The sequence below is a fragment of the Artemia franciscana genome, chromosome 4 (assembly GCF_032884065.1).
Source record: "Artemia franciscana chromosome 4, ASM3288406v1, whole genome shotgun sequence".
Taxonomy (NCBI): domain Eukaryota; kingdom Metazoa; phylum Arthropoda; class Branchiopoda; order Anostraca; family Artemiidae; genus Artemia; species Artemia franciscana.
The window spans coordinates 17818693-17841193 of record NC_088866.1 but is presented as its reverse complement, the minus strand read 5'-3'; the positions used below and the strand labels follow the sequence as shown (position 1 = coordinate 17841193).

Sequence of the window (22501 nt, the reverse complement as noted above, 5' to 3'; positions counted from 1 at the left end):
GATAATGTCCCCCCAATCATGTATTGAACGTTCGGTCGTAGACATTGAATCAGGAGATCGGTACCTTTGCAACGCAGACCATTGGTCAGCATGCGAAAATTTTAAAAGGTTTAAGTTCCTCTGTCATCCCGCCATAATTTATCCTAGTTGAAAGGAAGAGATCTAAGAGCGTGGGTAAAGTATTAGAATAGAAACTGCCACTCGTGCCATAAGAGATCACCAACGTCATGCACTGTTTGGCATTTCTTGAAATTTTTTGGTTATTCGTAATCGCATTACACTTGAACTGAGATCAGACAATGAGCTTTGCTAATGTAATTTTGCCAGCACCAATTTTGCCTTTATATTCTATTAAAAAAAAAATCAAGTAATGCCAAACTTTAGATGGCGTCGCTCTTTTAAATTACCTATACCCGTTGGAAAAAGACTGTATAATCGAAGCATCCAGGTTTTACATATTCATCTATTCTACAAGGAATTGGTCATTAAAGTTATATTATTTCAGGCCATCTATGAAAACACTCACAGAGCAAGAGGAGGCAATTATTCTTCAGAGTTGGACACGCTCCTAAATGACCTTGACAACGTTAGACGTAGCAAGGGTAAGTGCATGTCCTGAATTTTCGTTCAAATATGGTAAGTAATCGTTTCACGTACCGTACTTTCTTTAATATTTAATCAAATTCATATAGCTAGGCAAAGAAAAAAAATGAGAAAAAGATTTATATGCCCGTACTACAGCCTCTAACATCCTCTATAATAGCACAGTTTTTATCTCCAACACTTTTAACAGATTAAACCACTTTTTAATTTAAAAATACTCGACGAATAATTTAGCGACTACTCCGGATTACGAAAAAAAATGGACAAGGGGAAAAATTTGGAGATTCTTTTGGACAAACGAATTGCGGTGTGGCTATGCTTCGATGTATTAAAGTTATCTGGTAGATGGTTGAGTGTCTTTCTGCTGGGTCTTCAGTGTGTGGTATAGTGGTCTCTAATCATTGATTATCTCAAGTTCGCCTGTGGCTTCATAATCCTTTAATCAGCTTCAGCTTCGTCCTAAATGTATTGAGCCAGGTCTTTGTTTTGCTATGCCCAATTCTTCTTCAAATAAACCAGGGATTTTGTAGTCCAACGCCTGCTCTGTCAGCGTGATATCTGGCCTCCGAGTAAGGTGAGCAAACCAGGTTAGATGGTATTTATTTTACTAGTGTCCCAATGTCTTATTTCTGGCGGCAATATTTTCGATTCTTGATGTCACTGCAACTACCTGATTTTTCAATTCGAAAACTTAGATACTTGAACCGATCTACGTCTTCTAAACGAGTGCTGTCGAGAAAAAATAGCATTTACCAGCATGTCTTCAGTGCTCGTCAAGATTGTGGTTTTGTCCTTCTTAATCTTCAGCACAAGCGTATCTTCCCTGACCGCTACAGCTCACTGCAGGACTTCTCCATCGTCTACCTAATTTACCAACAGGATTATAGTGTCTGCGTAGTCAGGGTTGTAGGTGAAACAATCACGACTGGCTTCGACGCCTTGCATGTTACACTTCATCATTTAATCAAAAACCAAAATGAACAGCATGGGGACAAGCATTAAAATCTCAGAAGGATAATTTCGCGACGACTGAATAATGAAATATTTTCTATTTTCAAAATTTAAAGTTAACTTTTTCAAGAAAACGGAGATCACAATTTCTGTAATTTTTTTCCTGTAAGTTTTTGGATTTTTTCACAATGGAACTTCTCAATGAAAAAAAGACTTATAACTGCTTTCTGGATTTTGATTGGTTTAACATTCGATAAATATACCTATGTATTCAAAGGTTCCTTTTTAACTGTTGCTACACCTTGTTGTCTAAATAGCTTACTATGTTACTTACTATCCTGCTAAATTTTGCTAAAGGTTCATTTTAAATTGTGCTCGGATGTTGCTATTCTTTGTTTGAAGCTATCCTGCTAAATTTTGCTAAAGGTTCATTTTAAATCGTGCTCGGATGTTGCTATTCTTTGTTTGAAGCTTGTTTCTGCCGTTGTCCAGAATATGGTTGCGTCATTTACGAATGCCACCACAAAACTTTTTTCGTCGATAGTACGGATTGGTCGCACTCGTGGCCGGAAGACGGTTGCATCCGAAAAACGATTGTTTACATTATTCGGCTCTAATCCTAGTCTCACAAACAAAAGAATTGCTGCCATAACCAGTATTTTTTAGTAATTTTATAAGCAGGCTAGTATCAATGAACAATTGTGGATGCCTTTTTATGTTTACGCAGTGTTTTTAAGTAATACTGTTTTTATTTGTCTGTCCTAAGGCCGTTGCTGTTGTTTTGAAAAAGAAACTGCTCGACAAAAATCAGATCTAATTTTAATCAGTTGCTTGACAGAGCAACTAAAATCGCTAAAGTTGGCAACATAGCAACTAAATTATTGCAACAAGAGGTTATTAATCGTATATGAACATAGGCCTTTTCTACTCACACAACGGAGTGTAAATTCATAATCTGGATTGTAAAAACGTCATTCCATTGACAACATAGATCGTGGAAAGCTATCCCACTGACAGTCCGGATTGTGAGTACATAAGCTTTATTGTGAATTCAACAACTTAGCTCGGAGACATCTTGTTTATTAGGATTGCTGATTTTGCTGTTTTGTGGGTTTTGGATTGCGGGTTTAATAATAATTGGAATGTTTAATTAACTAGGGAATATACCTGTTGCCAACAAACTGCTGGTTATGTAACCAAATCGCATATATTTATATATTATCGTTAATTATTAGCAGTATTTCGAGCTTTTCAATGGTTGCGTGTAGATAATGAGCAGAGAGCATCTACTTCGGGGCAATTAAAAATTAGATGGCACTCTTGTTTATATAGAAAATTTAAATTTCACTTCTAGTATGTGCATTTTATAATGGTATTTTTTTTTTTTTTTTGTATTGGATCTTAGTAAAGCATAAGTCAAAGTCAAGTCAAAATATCTTTATTAACCATCGAAACCATATTTTAAGTTTAACTTACTAATTACCTTATGGATATTGAATTATACTATTTAGATTTGATCAATAAATGGCAAAGAAACTAAATAATTTAAGTTTAAAACGCTGGAATTGTAATTTGAAACATTTAAGTTTCTGTTTTAAAATAAAGGTAAAGGTAAAGAGTATGGTATTAGACTTTACAGTCCCTACCGGCGGTTCTGATCTCTGTTTCTTGGCCCTTCACTCAGGAAGTGCAATGGGGGGTTTGGGGCCAACCATCCTTTGCTTTCGCACACCCTTCCTGTTTATCTTCCCCAGATTTCTCTAGGTACCCATTTAGAGCTGGGTCGACTCTGGCTGAGCTTACAGAGTCACGCCACTAACCCCCCGTCCCAAACTAAATAATTGGGTACACTAGGATTCGAAACCTCGCCCTCTCAGTTAAAGGATCCCGAATCCAGCGCACCAACCCACTCAGCCAAGATGGTTTTAAAATAGTATTGTGTAAATTCTCGTGTACAAAGTTTTTGAGGTTTTTGAACTAAAGCAGCGCATTGTCGTGTTCTCTTTATGAAAAGATATTTTTATATCAAAACTTCAATTAGGTGACAGTTTCTAGAAATGCCAGTAAAATGTATTTCTAAAATACTTACAAGGGCTTATTAATTAATATGTGCAGATATCTCTCGAACAAAAACTTCAATTATGCTGGAAATATTTGGCGTCGCTAACGATGGAATTGTATTTCATCTGGTTTCTACGAAACTGAAACATTACGACCTGGGACCCCTCATTCCTCCCTCCAAAATTTCTGGAATTTAGATAATTTGGCTGTGAATGTTCCATTATTTCCGTATAAACCGCCTTTTCTTAATATTTTTTCTAAACAGCCCCCCACTTGTGTTTCTTTCTAAATTCTATTATACGTGCTTGTGCTGTAAACCTTCTATTTTCTATTTTACTTTTTTTACTTTTTACTTTTACGATTTTACTTTTATTATTTTCTATTTTACTTTGACTATGTTGTGTGTAGTTTCCCTGTATCGCAGTCTTGAATTTCACTATTTCTGCCTAAAAATTAAAGAAAAGAAAAAAAACATTCCTGACAGCTTGTGAACAGGTTATATATGTCGAAGGAAGATTTGTAAACAGCATAGTTGCCATGTATATATTTCTTTCATAGCTTAAAAATTAGATGACCTTGTTTTTTTTTTTTTACGTGATTTCGCAGTAACTTCGGAAATAGGCCTTTCCGTAAATTACAATGTGTACTTTAAATTGACAATAACCTTCAAGAAGAAGTAGGAAGTTGGAAATGAAATTATTCTGAACTATAAAGCAAAAATAGATAAGTGTGCTTAAGACAATTTATTTATTTAAAAGGACCCATATAAATAGAGCTATCTTAGGAAAAAGAAATACTGACTCTGTCTTTGTTAAATTCTAATGCTGGGTTTAGTTTTTTTTTCTAACACTTTTGTCTTTTCTCCAGAAATCCTGGAAAAAACAATGATTTTGGCATAATCTCTAGTTTACCGAAAATTTCTTGGATTTAGTTGGAATTTGAGAATTTACCTAGATTATCATGTCGCTGACTAAACAAAAATTTCAAGCATTATTAGGTAAAACCCTTGACTAATAGAGGATGTTTTTGAATCTAAAAATCAAAATTCTATTTGGAGAAATATCCTAAATAATTTAACATTTAGAAATCCTAAACTACAAGATTCGCAAAAAAAAACTGTACAAATTCCAAAAAAATACTAACTTTTTGAAATAAAGAATAACATGTTTTCATTGCAATAATTTAAATCAATTCATCTTGTTTTAAGGAACACATCTATTCGATTAACACTTTGAATCTATTGATTTCTATTCATTTATTCTATTTTAGGCAGTATATCTGGCAGTGTGTATGGAGGGGGAGAAAGACTTAGCGCAGGAAGGTAAGTTTTGGTCTTTATTTTACTTTTCCTGATGCTGAAGCCCGTGTATTTGATATTTAAAGGTGAAAGATCCTACACATGAAAACTTTACAAGTTCATCAATAGTATAAAACTACTGCTCTCACTTCTAGATTTTCTGTCCTAACTTTCTTAAGTGCCAATGACAGTAAAAAAGAAATCTGATTCGTTAAATTTGTTAAGAGGAAAGTTACACAACCATATACGTCTTGAAAAATTAGGGAGTTCCGGAAACTCAATTTTTAATGAATTAAATAATAAAAAAACTAGTTTTTTTTAACTGAAAGTAAGGAGCGACATTAAAACTTAAAATGAACAGAAATTACTCCGTGTATGAAAGGGGCTGTTCCCTTCTCAACGCCCCGCTCTTCACGCTAAAGTTTGACTTTTTCTCACAACTCTACTTTTTAAGTAGTTTTTAACTCTCTACTTCTAACTACTTTTTAACTCTACTTTTACGTTCCTTTTAAGTTTTAATGTCGCTCCTTACTTTCAGTTAGAAAAACTAGTTTCTTTTATTTAATTTCTGAACGTTTTTGAATTAATTGCATGTTTGATTTTGGCTCTCCGCACATAAATTATTAAAATGAAATTTGCATATTAATTCTTTTTCTGGCTAAATGGCTTTCTCTTAGTTTTGGTCAGACGATTTTGAGAAAAAAGCGGTGGGAGAGGAGGCGTAGTTGCCCTCCAATTTTTTGGTTACTTGAAAAGGCAACTAGAACTTTTAATTTTCAACGAACGTTTTTATTGGTAAAAAATATACGTAACTTAAGAATTAACTTACGTAACGAACTTTTATCATCTTATATTTTTATTATGTATATAAGGGGGTTTGTCACCTCGTTAATACCTCACTCTTTACACTAAACCAACTCTTTAAGAAAGACCCCTGGATCAGAAAGGCCGTAAAATAAATAGTTGAAATTACTAAAAATACTTTAGCATAAAGAGCGAGGTATTTACGAGGAGATGAACCCCTCATATGCGTAGTAATCTCTGTTCGTTTTAAGTTTTAATGCTGTCCTTACTTTCAGTTGAAAAAACTTTTCAACTTCCTCCATGACATATTCCTCCAAGGAAAGATCCTCTCACATAACCCCCTCCCGTTAAACCCCCCCCCCAAAAAAAAAAAAAACAACAACAAAATAATCCCCCTGAAAAACGTCTTTACACTTCCCAATAACCATTACGGTATGTAAACACTGGTCAAAGTTTGTAACTTGCAGTCCCTCCCTCGGGGACTGTGGGGGAGTTAGTCATCCCAAAGACATAGTTATTATGGTTTTCGACTATGCTGACTAAAATGGCTATCTCAAAATTTTGATCCGTTGCCTTTGGGAAAAAATGAGCGTGGGAGGGTGCCTAGTTGCCCTCCAACTTTTTTGGTCACTTAAAAAGGGCACTAGAACTTTTCATTTCCGTTAGAATGAGCCCTCTTGCGACATTCTAGGACCACTCGGTCGACACAATGACCCCCCCCAAAAAAAAACAAAAACAAACAAACAAATAAACACGGACCCGTGATCGGTCTTCTGGCAAAAAATACGAAGTTCCACATTTTTGTAGATTGGAGCTTGAAACTTTTACATTAGGGTTCTCTGATATGCTGAATGCGATGGTGTGATTTTTGTTAAGTATAAGTCATTCTATGACTTTTAGGGGGTGTTTCCCCCTATTTTCCAAAATAAGGCAAATTGTCTCAGGCTCGTAACTTTTGATGACAAAAACTAAATTTGATGAAACTTATAGATTTAAAATCTGCATAAAAATCCGATTCTTTTGATGTATCTTTTAGTATCAAAATTTTTATGGCACTTGGTATTAACCAAGTGACATATAGCAATCTCCAATTTTGTCGGTCTGTCTGTCTGTCGGTCTGTCGGTCCCGGTTTTGCTACTTTAGGCACTTCCAGGTAAGCTAGGACGATGAAATTTGGCAAGCGTATCAGGGACCGGACCAGATTAAATTAGAAATAGTCGTTTTCCCGATTTGACCATCTGGGGGGGGAGTGGGGGGCCGGTTAATTCGCAAAAAAATAGAAAAAATGAAGTATTTTTAACTTATGAGCGAGTGATTGGATCTTAATGAAATTTGATTTTTGGAATGATATTGTGTCTCAGAGTTCTTATTTTCAATCCCGACCAGATCTGATGACATTGGGGGGAGTTGGAGGGGGGGAACCTAAAATCTTGGAAAACACTTAGAGTGGAGGGATCGGGATGAAACTTGATGGGAAAAATAAGCGCAAGTCCCAGATACATGATTGACATAATCGGAACTGATTCGCTCTCTTTGGGGTAGTTGGGGGGGGGGAGTAATTCTTAAAAATTAGAAAAAATGAGGTATTTTCACTTACGAATGGGTGATCGGATCTCAATGAAATTTGATGTTTAGAAGGATACCGTGTCTTAGAGCTCTTATTTTAAATCCCGACAAGATCTGGTGACGGGGGCAGGGAGTTGGGAAGGGGAAACCTAAAACTTGGAAAACACTTAGAGTGAAGGGATGGGGATGAAACATGGTGGGAAAAATAAACACAAGTCCTAGATAGATGATTGACATAAACGGAACGGATCCGTTCTCTTTGGGGTAGTTGGGAGGGGGGGTATTTCTGAAATATAAAAAAATGAGGTATTTTTAACTTACGAACGGGTGATCGGATCTCAATGAAATTTGATATTTAGAAGGATATCGCGGCTCAGAGCTCTTATTTTAAACCCGACCGGATCTGGTGACATTGGGGGGGGGGGAGTTGGGAGGGGGAAACCTAAAACTTGGAAAACACTTAGAGTGGAGGGATCGGGATGAAACTTGGTGGAAAAAAAACACGAGTCCTAGATACTTGATTCACATAACCAGAACGGATCCGCTCTCTTTGGGGTAGTTGGGGGAGGGGGGGGTTAATTCTGAAAAATTAGAAAAAATGAGGTATTTTTAACTTACGAACGGGTGATTGGGTCTCCATGAAATTTGATTTTTAGAAGGATATCGTGTCTCAAAGCTTTTATTTTAAATCCTGACCGGATCTGGTGACATTGGGGGAAGTTTGGGGTGGGGAAACCTAAAATGATGGAAAACGCTTAGATTGGAGGGATTGGGATGAAACTTTGTTGGAAAAATAAGCAGAAGTCTTGCATACGTGATTTACATAATTGGAACGGATCCGCTCAATTGGGGGGGGGGGGGTAATTCTTAAAAATAAGAAAAAATGACGCATTTTTAACTTACGAAGGAGTGATCAGATCTTCATGAAACTTCATATTTAGAAGGACCTCATAACTCAGATATCTTATTTTAAATCTCAACCGGATCAAGTGTAATTGGGGGGGGGCAGTTGGGGGGACCGGAAATCTTAGAAAATACTTAAAGCGGTGAGATCAGGATGAAACTGGATGGGAAGAATAGAAACCTGTCTAAGATACGTGACTGACATAACTTGACCGGATCTGCTCTCTTTGGTGGAATTGGGGGGGGGGGTAATTTTGAAAATTGAGGTATTTGTAACTTACGAAAGGTGACCAGATCTTAATGAAATTTGATATTTAGAAGGATCTTGTGCTTTAAAGTTCTAATTTCAAAATCCGACCAGATCCTGTGACATTCGGGGGAGTTGGAGGGGGAAACCGGAATTTTTGGAAAACATGAAAATTGGGGTATTTTTATCTTACGAATAGATGATCGGATCGTAATGAAATTTGATTTTTAGAAGGAATTCATGTCTCAGAGCTCTTATTTCAAATCCCAACCAGATCTTTTGACATTTGGGAGGAGTTAGAGGTGGAAATCTTGGAAAAACACTTGGAGTGGAGGAATCGGGATGAAGCTTGGTGGATAGAATAAACAAATGTCCTTGATACGTGATTGACAGAATCGTATTGGATTCGCTCTCTTTGGGGGAGTTGGGGGGAGGGGTTCAGTGATTTGGCGAATTCGGTGCTTCTGGACGTGCTAGGGCGATGAAAAGTGGTAGGAGTGTCAGGGAGCTGCACAATTTGACTTGATAAAGTCGTTTTCCCAGATTCGACCATCTGGGGTGCAAAAGGGAGAGGAAAAATTAGAAAAAATTAGGTATTTATAACTTAAGAGTGGGTGATCGGATCTTAACGAATTTTGATATTTAGAAGGACTTTGTGACTCAGAGCTCTTATTTTAAATCTTGACCGTCATCAAGTCTCTTATCTTCCTTTTTAAATCAATCTATTGATTCATAGACTTTTGTTAGAGCTCATACCATATGATCTCTTGGCTCTTAGCTCTTCTCGCCTCGTCACAAGTGTCATATGAACTCTTAGCTCTTGTTTAGAGTTTCGTTTACTATTGAGCTGGGTCGCTTCTTACTACAGTTCGTTACCACGAACTGTTTGAAAAGACCTCCATATGTAGTTAAGTAGTTTGACTACCTAGCGAGCGCCAAGTTTCAAAAAAGGAACGTTTGTGTAAAATCAGAAGAAAATGAGCGAAAAAAAATTGTCTTGGAGTAAATTTTCTAATTGCTACAGCAAAGACAAATTTTTGATATAAATCTAAGTTACGTATTACTATCTATATTATTAACATTATTCAAGATTGAGAACTTCAAATTAATATCTACTTGACTTACCTACATTTTTTTTTTATAAAGACCAATTAGGCTATCCTATTCTGTTATATGTCTGTAATAGTCCTTTTAGTTGACTATTGACAGATCAATATAATCCTTATTTCCTTCTGATGTAAAAATGTTACTTTTGTTCCTTTATTTTTAGATATTCCCATTTGCGTGCATATAATCAATAGCGCAACTGAAAATAATGGCGGTATAACCCTGTTTATTTTTGCATTGCTTGACGATCAGTTGCACGTAAATTGGGTGTTATAAACGTTTGGTCGGGCTTGTTTGTAAACATGAAAAATTTCTGCTTGCCACTTTTCACCGTTCATTTGCGGCAACAACGTCGAGAATTTATGCATCAATAAAATCCAAATAGTTGTATAACAGCCAAAAGAATAGAAAATCCCAGTTTTCAGATATGGATAGACGAAAATGGTACCGGCAAGCAAAATTTTTTTCCTTTAATGTCCTTGGTACTCTAAGAAAACACTTTTATGCATGCACTAAAAATTAACCCACTACCCGGGAAAAAAAAATCAATTTAAAAATGAAATAATAGGATAGCCAGGCTTGTATTTTTAGTCCTAAAAAACTGAAATTTTTCCTGTTTAAGGTGGGGGAGGAGAATTTTGTGCTTTTGATGCATTTAGAGATAAAAGTGTTTTTAAAAAAGTTATTTCTTTAAGGCTTCATTGTATATGATATGTTTCGATCATAAATTCTATTCTATCTCTCTTTTTTGGCGACCAAACAGATTTAATGATAGTAGTAGCTAGGAAATGACGATATTTTGGTGGTAAATTTATCTTCCAAAATGATCGTTTACGAGACACAAAATTACGAGACACAGACATCGTTTACAAAGACACAAAATATATTCATCTATATTACACCAAATTTATCTATACCAGATAGTGCAGAAAACGCATTGCAATTGGCGAGCAGATAAACAACCACCAGCAGTGGCGGCTCTGGCTTCTCTTGTTCTCGGGACAAAATCTTGGTCCCCCCCCCTTGTCTCCCAACAATTTGCAAGCCACATTAAAAAAATATTTATTAACAAAATTTTCATTTATTTAGGTATGACTTTTCTTCCTGTGTATTTGAAAAGATATGGGAAACATGAAATTTTTGTATTCAACTTGCTTATACTTACTACCAATTGCGACCTTTGCTGTATATTAATAAAAATAAAATTACAAAAATTGGAAAATGATTACAAATGCTGCATTATTAGTTTAAATTTTGTGCCCCTAAAATTTTTGTGCCCGGAACAAGTGCCCACTTCCCCCTAAAGTAGCTTCTTACCACCACGAATCTAACAATCAATGATAGTAATAGAAAATCAGACCTAAACAACCATTTTCATGGGTTTCAAACTTCGTGCAAAAACTTTTGCTGGTGATGAAAGAAAAAAGTGTAAGAAGCTTGCCAAAACTCATGCGTGTTGTAGCTCACTTCTATGATGAGGGGCCAGGAAGGAAATTCTTTTCCTCTTCTGTAGCCCAGAAAATCTCAAAGGTTTCAGTGTGATTCTTCGCATCCGCCCCAAACACGACTAAAACAAATGTTCTAGTTTCCCGCTAGGTTACTTGTTTACTTCTTAGTCGGTAATTGAGCTAGATTCGCTTACCTTCGTTGGCAACCCTGTTTGCTGTTTTATCACAAATAATAATTCTGATGATTTAAATGAAAAATACCTGAACAAGGAAAATAATAGCGAAAAACATTGCAAATATTTGGATGTGAGTATTACAATCCGTTCCCAGCACCGACAAAAAAGGAAATATAGAAAATACAAGATTTAAAACACAAAGAATACATAACCATGAAATAAAGACTGAGACTGAAAAGTCTTAGCTGCTTAGACCTAAATTAAGGTTAAATGATTAATTTTTTGGTGGATTTGGTGGAGGGAAGAAAAATGTCAATGATAACAGACTACTACAATTTTGTAGGTGCTATAATCTAACTAGTAATAACTAATGTGGCATTTAAAACATAGTAAGTTTAGCATAGTACTCGTAGTAAGATAAGACGGTGAACCTAGTCGTATTCCTTTGCCTCTAGATCAGGGGTTGGCAAGAATTTTTTGCTGCGAGTCAAAATCAGCCAAAATACAACTATTAGAGGGATATTTGGGTGGTGAATATTTTCATTTATTCTTTTGCTGAAAATGTTTTCATCAACTGCACTGCTAGTTAAGTTTCTAGATAACAAATTATCATTGACTTGTTTGTCAATATTTTTGGTCATATCTTCAACGCAACTCTGAAATGTTATAGCTAACAACGACACTTCTTTGATTCTCCCATATTTTTTTTATTTTTTTGAATTTTTTTATTATTATCTTTTCGTTTTGCAACGTCATTAAACAATCGTTCAGAGCAATTTATAAAGTCATTTTTGTAAACTCGCTGTCTGTATATGGTTTATGTTGGTACCAAGGCTGAACTGCAGGACAGCTGGTAGATGTATTGTGATTGTAATCGGTAATCAAATTCTTTAACAATTTATTACGTTTTCCATAATTGAATAGACGTTTAGTAATTTGTAAAGATTTCTCTTTTGTTATTCACTAACATTTTTATATTTTGAAAAGAAGTACCGTTCAATATTATAATTTCTAGCGGTAAATACATCTGTAAATGAAATACATGTTAATTTTTCACCATTTTTGATGCATCCTTACTTTTCTGTCCGAACATCTTAAAACGATCTCTTTGGCCTTTTTTTTAATAATGTTAATTATTTTTCTTAGGTACCCGCGTAGTAATTGTTCAGTTGCGTAACTTGATTGCTGACATAATGGATCCAGCCGCTTTTTGCTCAAAACCAACTCTAAGGTATGGACCCAATACAAAGAAAGCGTCCATGCCAAGTCCAAAAATAGATTTACTTAAACTTAAAATAGGTAAAAACTGCGAACCTTATGTCCTTGAACTTTCTAACCGCTTCGTCACCCTCCAAGACTATGTCCAAGGTAATGATCAAGAATCCAACTCATGCGCTAACAAGATACGGAGAAAATGGAAAAGCAATCCACCATCCTTTTGTAGAAAGCAAAGGACAGGGAGCTGGTCACAAGCAGGGAAGAACGTATTCAGAGATGGCGGGCACACTTCCAAGTGATTGCTGAGACCGGGAGTTACTAATAGCAAAAAACAATACTAATAATATCACTCAACCCGCCAGAAAATCTTTCTTAGGAAAATGTGTGTAAGGGCCTGCCAACTAAAGAGAAATTAGTCAAGGCAATCAAACTGCTTAAAATCAAAAAGTTCCTGGAACATATGGGGCTCCTGCTGAGCTGTTGTGAGCTCTGCCCAAGTCAAGTGCAGACGAGCTCGTAAATTTGTTACGGATGTATAGAACAATTCCGATGGGTGGAAGATATCGATAATTGCCTCCACCAGGACGCCATATGGTTAGCAAATTCTCGACTGGCCTCCAAACAAGTGTGCCGAAGACGAAAACGCTGCGGACGAATGGGATGAATGACACTTTTATGACCCTAATCGAAATTCAAATCGAAGACGTTCAATCGTGTTTATCCTTTGCTCAATGCTCAAAGTTCAATGATAAATGCAATTGGGAAGTCCTCAGAGGAGATCTGGAGTTTGTGTATTCTCTGAATGGAACGTATTGCTGTGACTGAAGGAGTCTGCGAAGCCTTTGTGCTCTGCCCTGCTTTACGAATGTGAATCTTAGCCATTGAAAGCAGTGGGAGCGTCCAACTTGGACATATTCAATCAGAAGTGCCTGCGAAAATATACTAGCCTTTTGCCTTCAGACGGAGTTCCGAACGATGAAGTCAGAAGAAGATGTAGGGATCGCATACTTGCTACTGTTGTGGTCATAATAACTCGTCTGAGGTGTTTTGGCCACACCCTGTGGAGATCAGAAGAGTATACGAGCCAAAAATTCGTCGAATGGCTTTCACTACCATCTTGGGAGAAGAAAGCAGGAGGACGGGAGAAAACGTAGCTCGCGCCAGTCATGTCCTACCTTAAACCTATTGGTGGCTTCCAAAAATTTGAGTGACGCTGGGATCATCACTGGCTTGAGATCAAGGGGCCTGTCACTCTCGAGCGAAGTCTATGGAAAGAGGCATCTTGGCCACTGGGCACCACAATGTATGTGGATACGATTGGAATATGTAACGGGTACAAGTACAGTGAATATAACGGAGAGAGTGACATACTCCGCGCGCCTAAATTAGTTTGGAGAATGCCACTGTGTTCCGCCTATTATTGTTTCCACAACTTTTTCATTGGAATAATGTATCGTTTTTTCTATCTAGTTTTGTTTTTTATTATACTCAAACTATTTATTTACACTTATGCTTTTAAATTCACTCTTATATACTGTAATTTTCCTCGAACTAACGTGGATCAGTTTAAATTAGCAAATGGGCTCTTCTCAAGATGTTTCTACACCTAGTAGTATCTAGACTTATTTGAGGAGCAGAGCTGCTTACCAGGTAGTCATGATGTCGTTAAACTTTAGGAAGGGAATTTAGAGGAATGTTCTAGAATCTATTGGATCTGAAATTTTGATCGTTTAGGATTTTATTATGTAGAAGATTCTATTTCGTTTGTCTTGGTAGTTTATTTTAAAGTTAAAGTGTTCTTGGTAGCTGATTTATTTTAGCAAAATGTTCTTTTTGTGAGTTTTATTGCCTAATAAATTCGATCAGTGTAGAAAATAGATGAAATGCCTTTATGAAAGAGTCAAAATTTGGTGTTGATATCATGACTTACCCTGGATTTTACAAATATTTTTCTTGACTTAAGTAATAATACAAGAGTTTTTGATGAAAATGCATGCATCAATAAAAGGAAAGAAAAAAACAGCTTTTACTGCTGTATCACAACTGCTTGTCAGTAAAATACTACGTTGATAGTGCGTGTACACATAGGAAATATAAAAAGATATAGCATCAAAGGTGAAGTAAGTAGTCGAAATTTCATTTTCAAGCTTCGGTGAACCATCAAAGAAGCGTCCTTTTTCAAGCATAACCATAAGCATAACATAGCCAGACCCCACTAAGTCGCTCCATTTTTAGCAATATGAAAAAAGCAAAACCTTCTACCTTAAGAACAGCCTGGAACAGATCGGTTATAGTGAATGGAAACTTTTTTCTCTATTTATATTTTTTTAAATATAAATAGTAAATATAAATAATTTATATTTTTTAGTCACTAAAAAGTCTTGTAAAAACTGGTGTAAGTCACGAAGCGATACCGAATTTTCACCCGAAAATAAATTTTGAAGCAGCAAAATGTACCTCCGGGATTAAGAGATTAAGAGAAAAGGGGGTTTGTTTTTTATTTCTATGAGAGATAGATCTTGCGAGAATTAAACGAAAATAATGGGAGTAGAGAAGGTACTACGGTATGATTTAACGAGCTACAAGTCCAGGCTATGGATGAAATTGTTGACGATCTCAAAGATGCAACCAGATAGAATAGTTATATCTGTTCTCTGTCTGCTCAAACATTATAATTTTTTATTTTTCCATTCAAGTCATCTCAAATCCCTAATCGCCTTATGTTTTCTAGGGATATTCTTGACAGTCTTCAACGAACTAGTGCTACAGCGGCATCAAGTGCCACCCAAGAACTTGACGATTTAATGGCTTCACTTTCGGATATGAAGGTATTCATTAATTCACATTTTGCTATGGTAGAAGAGTATAGGCTCTTGTTAGATAGCAAAACATTGATTTCGATACCCGTTTAAATTAAGTTAAGACTCATCCCCAAACCGCCACAAGGTTTGCATTGTAAGCTAACAAAACGTCTGACTCTAGTTTGGTAAGTTAAAGCTGTTAGACAATAGAGACACATTCATGCCTTTTTAACCCCTCAAATCGTATCTAAAACTATATCTGGGGTAAGTTTAAGGCCAGGGCCATTTAGAGCCAGGGCTGAAAATTTCTTGATGTCCCATCCTCTTATATTTTCTGCAATGTAGTAGCAGTGCAAATGAATGTGACAGGTCCTAGCAGTAGCTCTGGGTACTGGAAGTGAAGAACTACTTCAATCTTTTGGTCTTCTCTCGAAAGTCATTATCTATGTTGTATTTAATAGGATAAACTGCTTGAAGTGTTTTGATAGCAGATGCCTTTTGATTTTCAGTTTTCTATTTACTATAAAAAAGAAACCGTAAAGATTTTAGATAAAAAATGCTCTCTTTGCAACTTAAATTAGAGAGAAGATTTAACATAAAGTGCTACATTAAGGAAAGGATTTGCACTTTGGTCTCTTTGAGGCTCAGACTCCAAAAACAATGTGGTTAACCTGATATTGTGGTAAGGACCGCTTTGAGTTCAGTGGTATGTATCACGACAATAACATCTATGTATTTGCAGTCACTTAGAACATCTGTGGTCATACTTTATAAGTGCTCTAGATAATATTTTCAATGACAGAAACTTGCAGAAAACAGTTTTTTTGGGGGGTGGGGTGGATTTTCACTTAATTTCTGTACTCCGGAAAGCAGTGTTAATACTAGACATAATACTGCTCAAATATCTTCCTCGTCTTTCTTCCAAACGGTTTATTTATTTCATCAAAAACATTTTGTTTTATAAGGTCAGGTTTTGATTGATATTCTACTTTTTGAAAAAGTCGCGTTTGTGGTTGAAACCATTCTGATCAAATATCGTTTCCCCTCTCGTCTTGCCTCATAAAATGGCCCTATTTAGCCATTTGGTCAAATAGGACCAAAACTATTTGGTTTCAGGAGGTGGGCTTGGGTTTTCATCTACAACCTAATTATTAGAAAAGCGGCGTTTACGCTGAATACAACACTGTTACCCTCCTAAGCTTATTTCATCTAAACAGTTTTATTTTAGCGATTTCGCTTTTGACTTGTGCCGTACTTTTTCTGAAAAGCAGTGTTTGCGCTTGAGGTAATACTGTTCAAGTACCCTCAACCCTCTCCTTCTCCCTCCAAAAAGGGTCATTTCATCAAGCCCGTTTTCAGGAGGTGTGTTTGGGTTTTAACTTCCAATCTGCTTTTCAGAAAATGAGTGTTTGCACTTGATATAACGTTACCATCCTTTTCTTGCCCTCAAATAATGACCGTCTAATCAAAGTCTTTTTAGGAGGTGGGATCGGATTTTGATTTCTGATTAGTTTTAAAAAAAATTCTCTTCGAGAGATAGTTTATTTCAATCAACAAAATAATTATTTTTATCCTTTTTTTTTTACAAAGAAGAACATATGCAATAGTGATTAGAAAGGATATATTAAAATGAAATTGGAATGCTATTTTTGCATCTGTCAATAATATATCTCATCTGACTTCTATTTGGACTGACAAGTTTTAAAAACAGTTATAAAGATAAATGGCCAGCAAACCTTTTTTTTTCTTATTATTTTAACTTGGAACATATACTGGCAAAAATGCGCACTGGGAGATAGAAGACATTCTCTCCTTAAATGGGGTAATCCCCAAAAATTATATATTGCAAATACTTTTTAAATGTAAATATTTGGCTCTATTTGAAGTTCTATACAATAGTTAGCTAGCTAGCTAGAATCTACCTAGTTTGTGCACCTATTCGTCATTTTTGTAGGGAAGGGGGATAGGACATAGAACGAAAACTTGTTTTATGTTCTTTTCTCTCATCATGGTTACAGCAGTGCTGCAGGGGTCATTATTTAATTGAAAAAATATAGGTAATAGCACAAGAATAACGAGATTTTGGGGGTAGAGGCAGATGGATTTAATTATGTATACTTGTGTATCTAAAAACACAAATATATCAAAAGTGTCTTTAAAACACATTTTTGTTTATGCTGTGTAAAAATTAAAGCATTAAAGAATGTTTTGTACCAAATTTCGTTCATCATATCCTGTATTTCGTTAATTACTTAGTGTATATAAAAATTTTGAAGGAAGTAGGACCTCTGATAGGAGAACTAGACCCCTCTCCAACCCCTCGTAGTACATGCGAAATCTCTGGTGAGAGGTTATAATGCATAGATGTACAATTTTCAACGTCACAGGATAAGAAACCTACTAACTACCTAAGCAATGATAAATACTCCATTCAAGTGTATAATGTCACGTGGTTGTTTTCATTAGTGATTAGTTGGAATTTACGGACACTTACTAAATTATAGAGGTAGATATGAGCTAGAAAATGAAAATTTTGTTCGTACCATTACAGGACAAAATATTTAGCCAGGGTGGGTGGTCGAAACAAATTGCTTCAAAAGTGACTTTGTATGTTGAATCAATATTTTTCTTATGGGTTTTCAGATGAGTTCATGCAACGAATTTTGAAAGAAAATTGAGACCTGAAACAGGAAACTAGGTCTATTTTTGGTCATATGTTTTCTCTAAGGATGTGGAATTAGAATCCTCCCTACACCCTCCCCCTGTTTATGTCTGTGACTTCTAGACCCGCAATGTTTGCAACGAATTCCGGTGAATCCAATCTCAAATATTTTCCACGTATTCTTTTTAAGTCCAAATTAGAATTAAGGGTAGACACCTTCAAACACAAATTAAAATAGGGGTGGACACAAGTCCAATTTGCAGTGGAAGACACAGAAGATTCTTTCCTGAAGGTTTCTAAAATACATAACATAAGATTTTTCTTTGGCCAAAATTTCTTCGAATGGGTGAGTCCTTTAGACCAATATCAATGTCATCACCTCCTCTATTCTAAATTGTTGAAAATCAATTTAATTTTCTTGAATCAGAATTTGCTTATCAAAATTACCTGTTTATAAGAATTTGCATTCCAAAAATTATTCAGTACTGGAATGAACAGTAGTAATTCCCAGTTGGAATTTTACGTTTATTTGATGATTATTTTTTTTAATAATAAACATATTGAAAACTACTTCTAGGTTGGTTGATAGGTTTTCTAGGTTGGTTCGCTTTTTGTGCATCAGCCTCCGTCTCTAAACAGAGATTCTCCAGGTTACCTTATGCTTAATTTGTTTCCTCCAAGAAATCACTTTTTAGGAAAGTCAGCACATCTTCCACTAGGGAGATTCTTTCTAAAGTCTATCGATAAAAGTATTTTTTAGTTATTAATTGAACCATTGAATTTTACAGATTTTATTTTGTGTGCTATTTATAGATAATAGTTATACCTTTTTGTTTAAGGTTTTTTGTTTTAAGTTCTTAAGGTTTGTTTACTTTTCATATGTGTTTATTGGCTATCGTTTCTTTTCAGAGCTATGCATATCAGTTTATTTGTGTTGAAATACACCTGCTGTGTTATATATTTACTTCTTACATTTCAGATATCTTCGTCCAAAAGAGCTAGAAATATAGATTATTTCAAAATAGATTGATGAATCATATTTTTTAATTCTCCTAAAAAATTATTTAACTTTGAAGAGATGACATTTCATAAATCCCTCTACTTTTTCCGATATATTTAACGTGCCAAAAATATGTCTTTCAATTTCACTCCAGCCACTGTTTGGAAATACTAACAGTTGTCAAATAAATACTAGGAAAATTGATTTTAGAACGCATGCCCTAAATGCTGGTCAACTTAGCAAGTATAAATTTGTGAATTTCTGATTTGAGAGCCTCAATTAGTTAGAGTTGTCTTGTCTTGTGCAATTCGAATACTGTGTTTTTGATATTTCATGCTTGAGAAGGTTCAAAGTGAGACAAATATTGACTTTCAAGAATCATCCTCATCATATATATAATATTTGAAAATAAGATTGGAGGAAATAGGGAGTATATACAGAATCATGACTGCAAGGGAGGGGCTAGACTTGTTAGAGCTTGTAGGCAGAAAACTAAAAAAACGGTCGTTTTGGCATCGTGAGGCTAGGAAGGGGGGGGGTATTTTAGTCAAAATGAAACTGAGTTTTGGTCTTATGGCCCCAGAGTTCCGATGCATTATTATTTAGTAATTGTTTTTGTTAAAAATTATTAAATTTTAACTTTTCTTCACTAGTAAGTAAAACTAGGATATGGTTACAGTAAAGAACATATAGTATGTAGTGTAGTTGTAAAAGACATAGCATATAGTTGCAATATAAAGAATTTGGTTTGGGTATTCAAAAGGTTCTAAGTTGATTATGTATCATACTGAGATTTTTACAAGTTCTTTTTGAACTATGGGTTTTTATTCCTCATTTTCGTTGATTTCGTTGACAACTATGGGTTTTTATTCCTTTATTTCTCCATTTTCGTTGATTTTCTCGTTTCTATAATCAAACTTAGGGTTTTGTGGGCGTGAATAAATTTTAAATGTGACTTTGGGGGTGTATATATATATATATATATATATATATATATATATATATATATATATATATATATATATATATATATATATATATATATATATATATATATATATATATATATATATATATATATATATATATATGTTTATATATATTATAAAACACCGATTCATATTTCTATTCAGTGCACATTGTTTATTATAGCTTATCATGTCTTTATGTAAATAATTTTTTAGACCACACTGCTCTTCCATTTATGAAAGATTAAGAAAGAAAAACGGGTTTCATTTCATTGTCATTGTTTTATTTAAAGTAAACCCGTTTTTCTCTCTTAATTTTTCGATCATGTTTTTACGTAAATAATAGCCTACTTATCACTGAACTTCTCATGTCCTTTGAAAGATCAAAATTTGCACCCCTCTAAAGTAAATTTAGGGTCTAGGCTATTGTAAACCAAATGATTATATCAATTGCAATGTAATAATAATTAATGTAATTTAAATAAATAATGGCATGCTACTTATTTTGCCCAGAAGAAGTGTACACATCTTGACAAAGGTGAAGCTGGAGTCAGTTGCACCACCTCCCTCCATACTACTGATGATATTGCTCCTATTAATCGTTGGTTGAAATTTTAATTTATGCTTAAGATCCCTCCCTCCACCTTCAGTCATTAATTGTATGAATCCATATCTGTGCGTTTTTACCCTTGTTTATACTCCAGATTTGCAGAGCCTTGTGCCTCACATTTTCCAATGGTTTAATGCAGATCATGTAGCGAGTTTTAATGTCAAAATTTCTTAGAGTGCCAAGTTTTTTTGTTCTGTATAATTTTGATATGAGTCCAAGATTGTGTCATTTTTTTTATTGTTATTAATATTTAAATTTTGCTTCCAGTGTCGCCAACTTTCCTATATTTTGTTTAATTTTTAGGTTGAAATGGTTTGATCATAGGAGAAAAGCTCAAAGCGACATGGGACGTTTATTTTATATCATGGTTCTAGTATTGTCTTTGTTTCTCTCGATCCTCTGTAAGATCCTGTTTTTGCTTGACTTAATACAAGAATAACTACACCTGTAAAAAAAAAGAATGCTACTCTTGAATGGGTTGTCATATTAGGGAAATATGCTGTAAATTGAATGAGCCTTGGTGTAAGTAGCATCAATTCACAAAAAATTAGGGACGGGGGGGGGGCAAACAAGTTTGTCGTTTTTCAGTTCTTCCAATGCAAATACCAGAAGACGGTAATATTAAATGAAAAGACCCCGAAAAAGGTATTTCCTGCAAAACAGGTAAAAAAAAAGGTGTAATGCTATCTATTTGAGTTAGTCTAACTTGGGCTTTTTTCGCTTTATCTCTGACTTTACCATGACCAGGACTAAGGCCAAAACCACTTGAATCTTAAATTTCATTGCTTTTTTTCTTTCTAGGTTGCCAGCTCGCCATACACTTCAACTCCAGGTGGTGACTACGCATTGCCAGTTAAATCTCCTGTGGCCCGGTCCGATCCCCTAGACTCAATGTTGGGGAGTCTCACTGCTGATATGCACAAACAAGGCATTGTAACAACTCAGAAGGGATGTTGCAGCGCATGTGAAAAACCTATAGTTGGCCAGGTACGGTTTTTTTTTTTCATGGTGGTTTGATCCTCCAAACCATTGTATGGCTGTCATTCGGTGGTGCAGTATATAGGGACTGCAACATGGGTTAAGACTAAACCATACTGTTAAAAATCTTTTTTCGTCCGCTTTTGCTTTTTGCATTTCTTAGTTTAGTAAATATAGAGTAAGGACTTGGGACGGTAGTTTAGAAATCAGTATTTGACAAATGATTGCCTCTAAAATATGATTATCTTTTCTTTAAGTCATTGGTTTGCAGTTGAAATTTTGTACTAACTTCTTTTTACAGACTGCAAACTCGAGGTAAGGATTCGATATTTCCCGTCATGCTACAATATCCTGCTCCATGTCTTGATGCAAATTGAGTGAAAGCCGAAACTGGACGATCTGATCAGTAATTTTTTTAGGCAAATCATAATATTTTTTTGATGTGTATGCAGTGGGGTGTATATCCCATGCAGTACCGCCCTATCTCCCACAAAATTTTTAGGCCAAGTTTTAACAACATTTTTATTTGTTAGCGAAATTTGTTTCAATTTATTAATTAATATTTTTATTATTATTTATATTGTTTAATTACTATTAGTTGTTTTAATTTAATTATTTTAAATATAACTCTCATTTAGTATTTTAAAATTTGTTTTAATTAATTAATTAAATAGTTTATTAATTATTTTCATCTATTAACACTTTATTTCAAAAAATTACAAAACGATCATAACCGTTAGATTATTTATTTGAAATTTTTTGTCCTAAAATCACTGTGCCCAGGGCACAGAGAGAAAAAAAAAACTGAACCATTTTTTTTCTGAATAGACTTCAAATCAGAAGCAATCGAAAGTCCAAGGTAGCTAAAATATGCCTTTGAGCTTTTAATACAGCTCAACATTTTTGGATGTATTTGAGCGTGGTATTACTTAGGGGCTAGTCTAATCAGGGTCTTTTTAGAAGCTTCTGTTGTTTTTTTTTTTTTTTGAAAATGTGTTATATCCTCTTTTGCCATTGAGTATTTTCCAAGATCTCACAGCCTTTCCATGACGTTTAAATAACAGTACAATAGGGAAAATCCTTTTATTAGACAATGAACC

The 22501-nt window shown here is 35.0% G+C and overlaps 1 protein-coding gene across 13 annotated transcripts in view; it reads left to right on the top strand.

The window, feature by feature from the left end:
- LOC136026083 (paxillin-like) overlaps positions 1–22501 on the top strand; it is a 147575-nt gene that overhangs the window by 71821 nt on the left and 53253 nt on the right. For all 13 annotated transcript variants that reach the window (XM_065702282.1, XM_065702288.1, XM_065702280.1 and 10 more), the window contains 4 exons: positions 506–602; positions 4885–4936; positions 15114–15210; positions 21225–21410. In XM_065702282.1, the coding sequence (XP_065558354.1) occupies positions 506–602; positions 4885–4936; positions 15114–15210; positions 21225–21410 (432 nt within the window). The remainder of the gene's footprint in view (positions 1–505; positions 603–4884; positions 4937–15113; positions 15211–21224; positions 21411–22501) is intronic.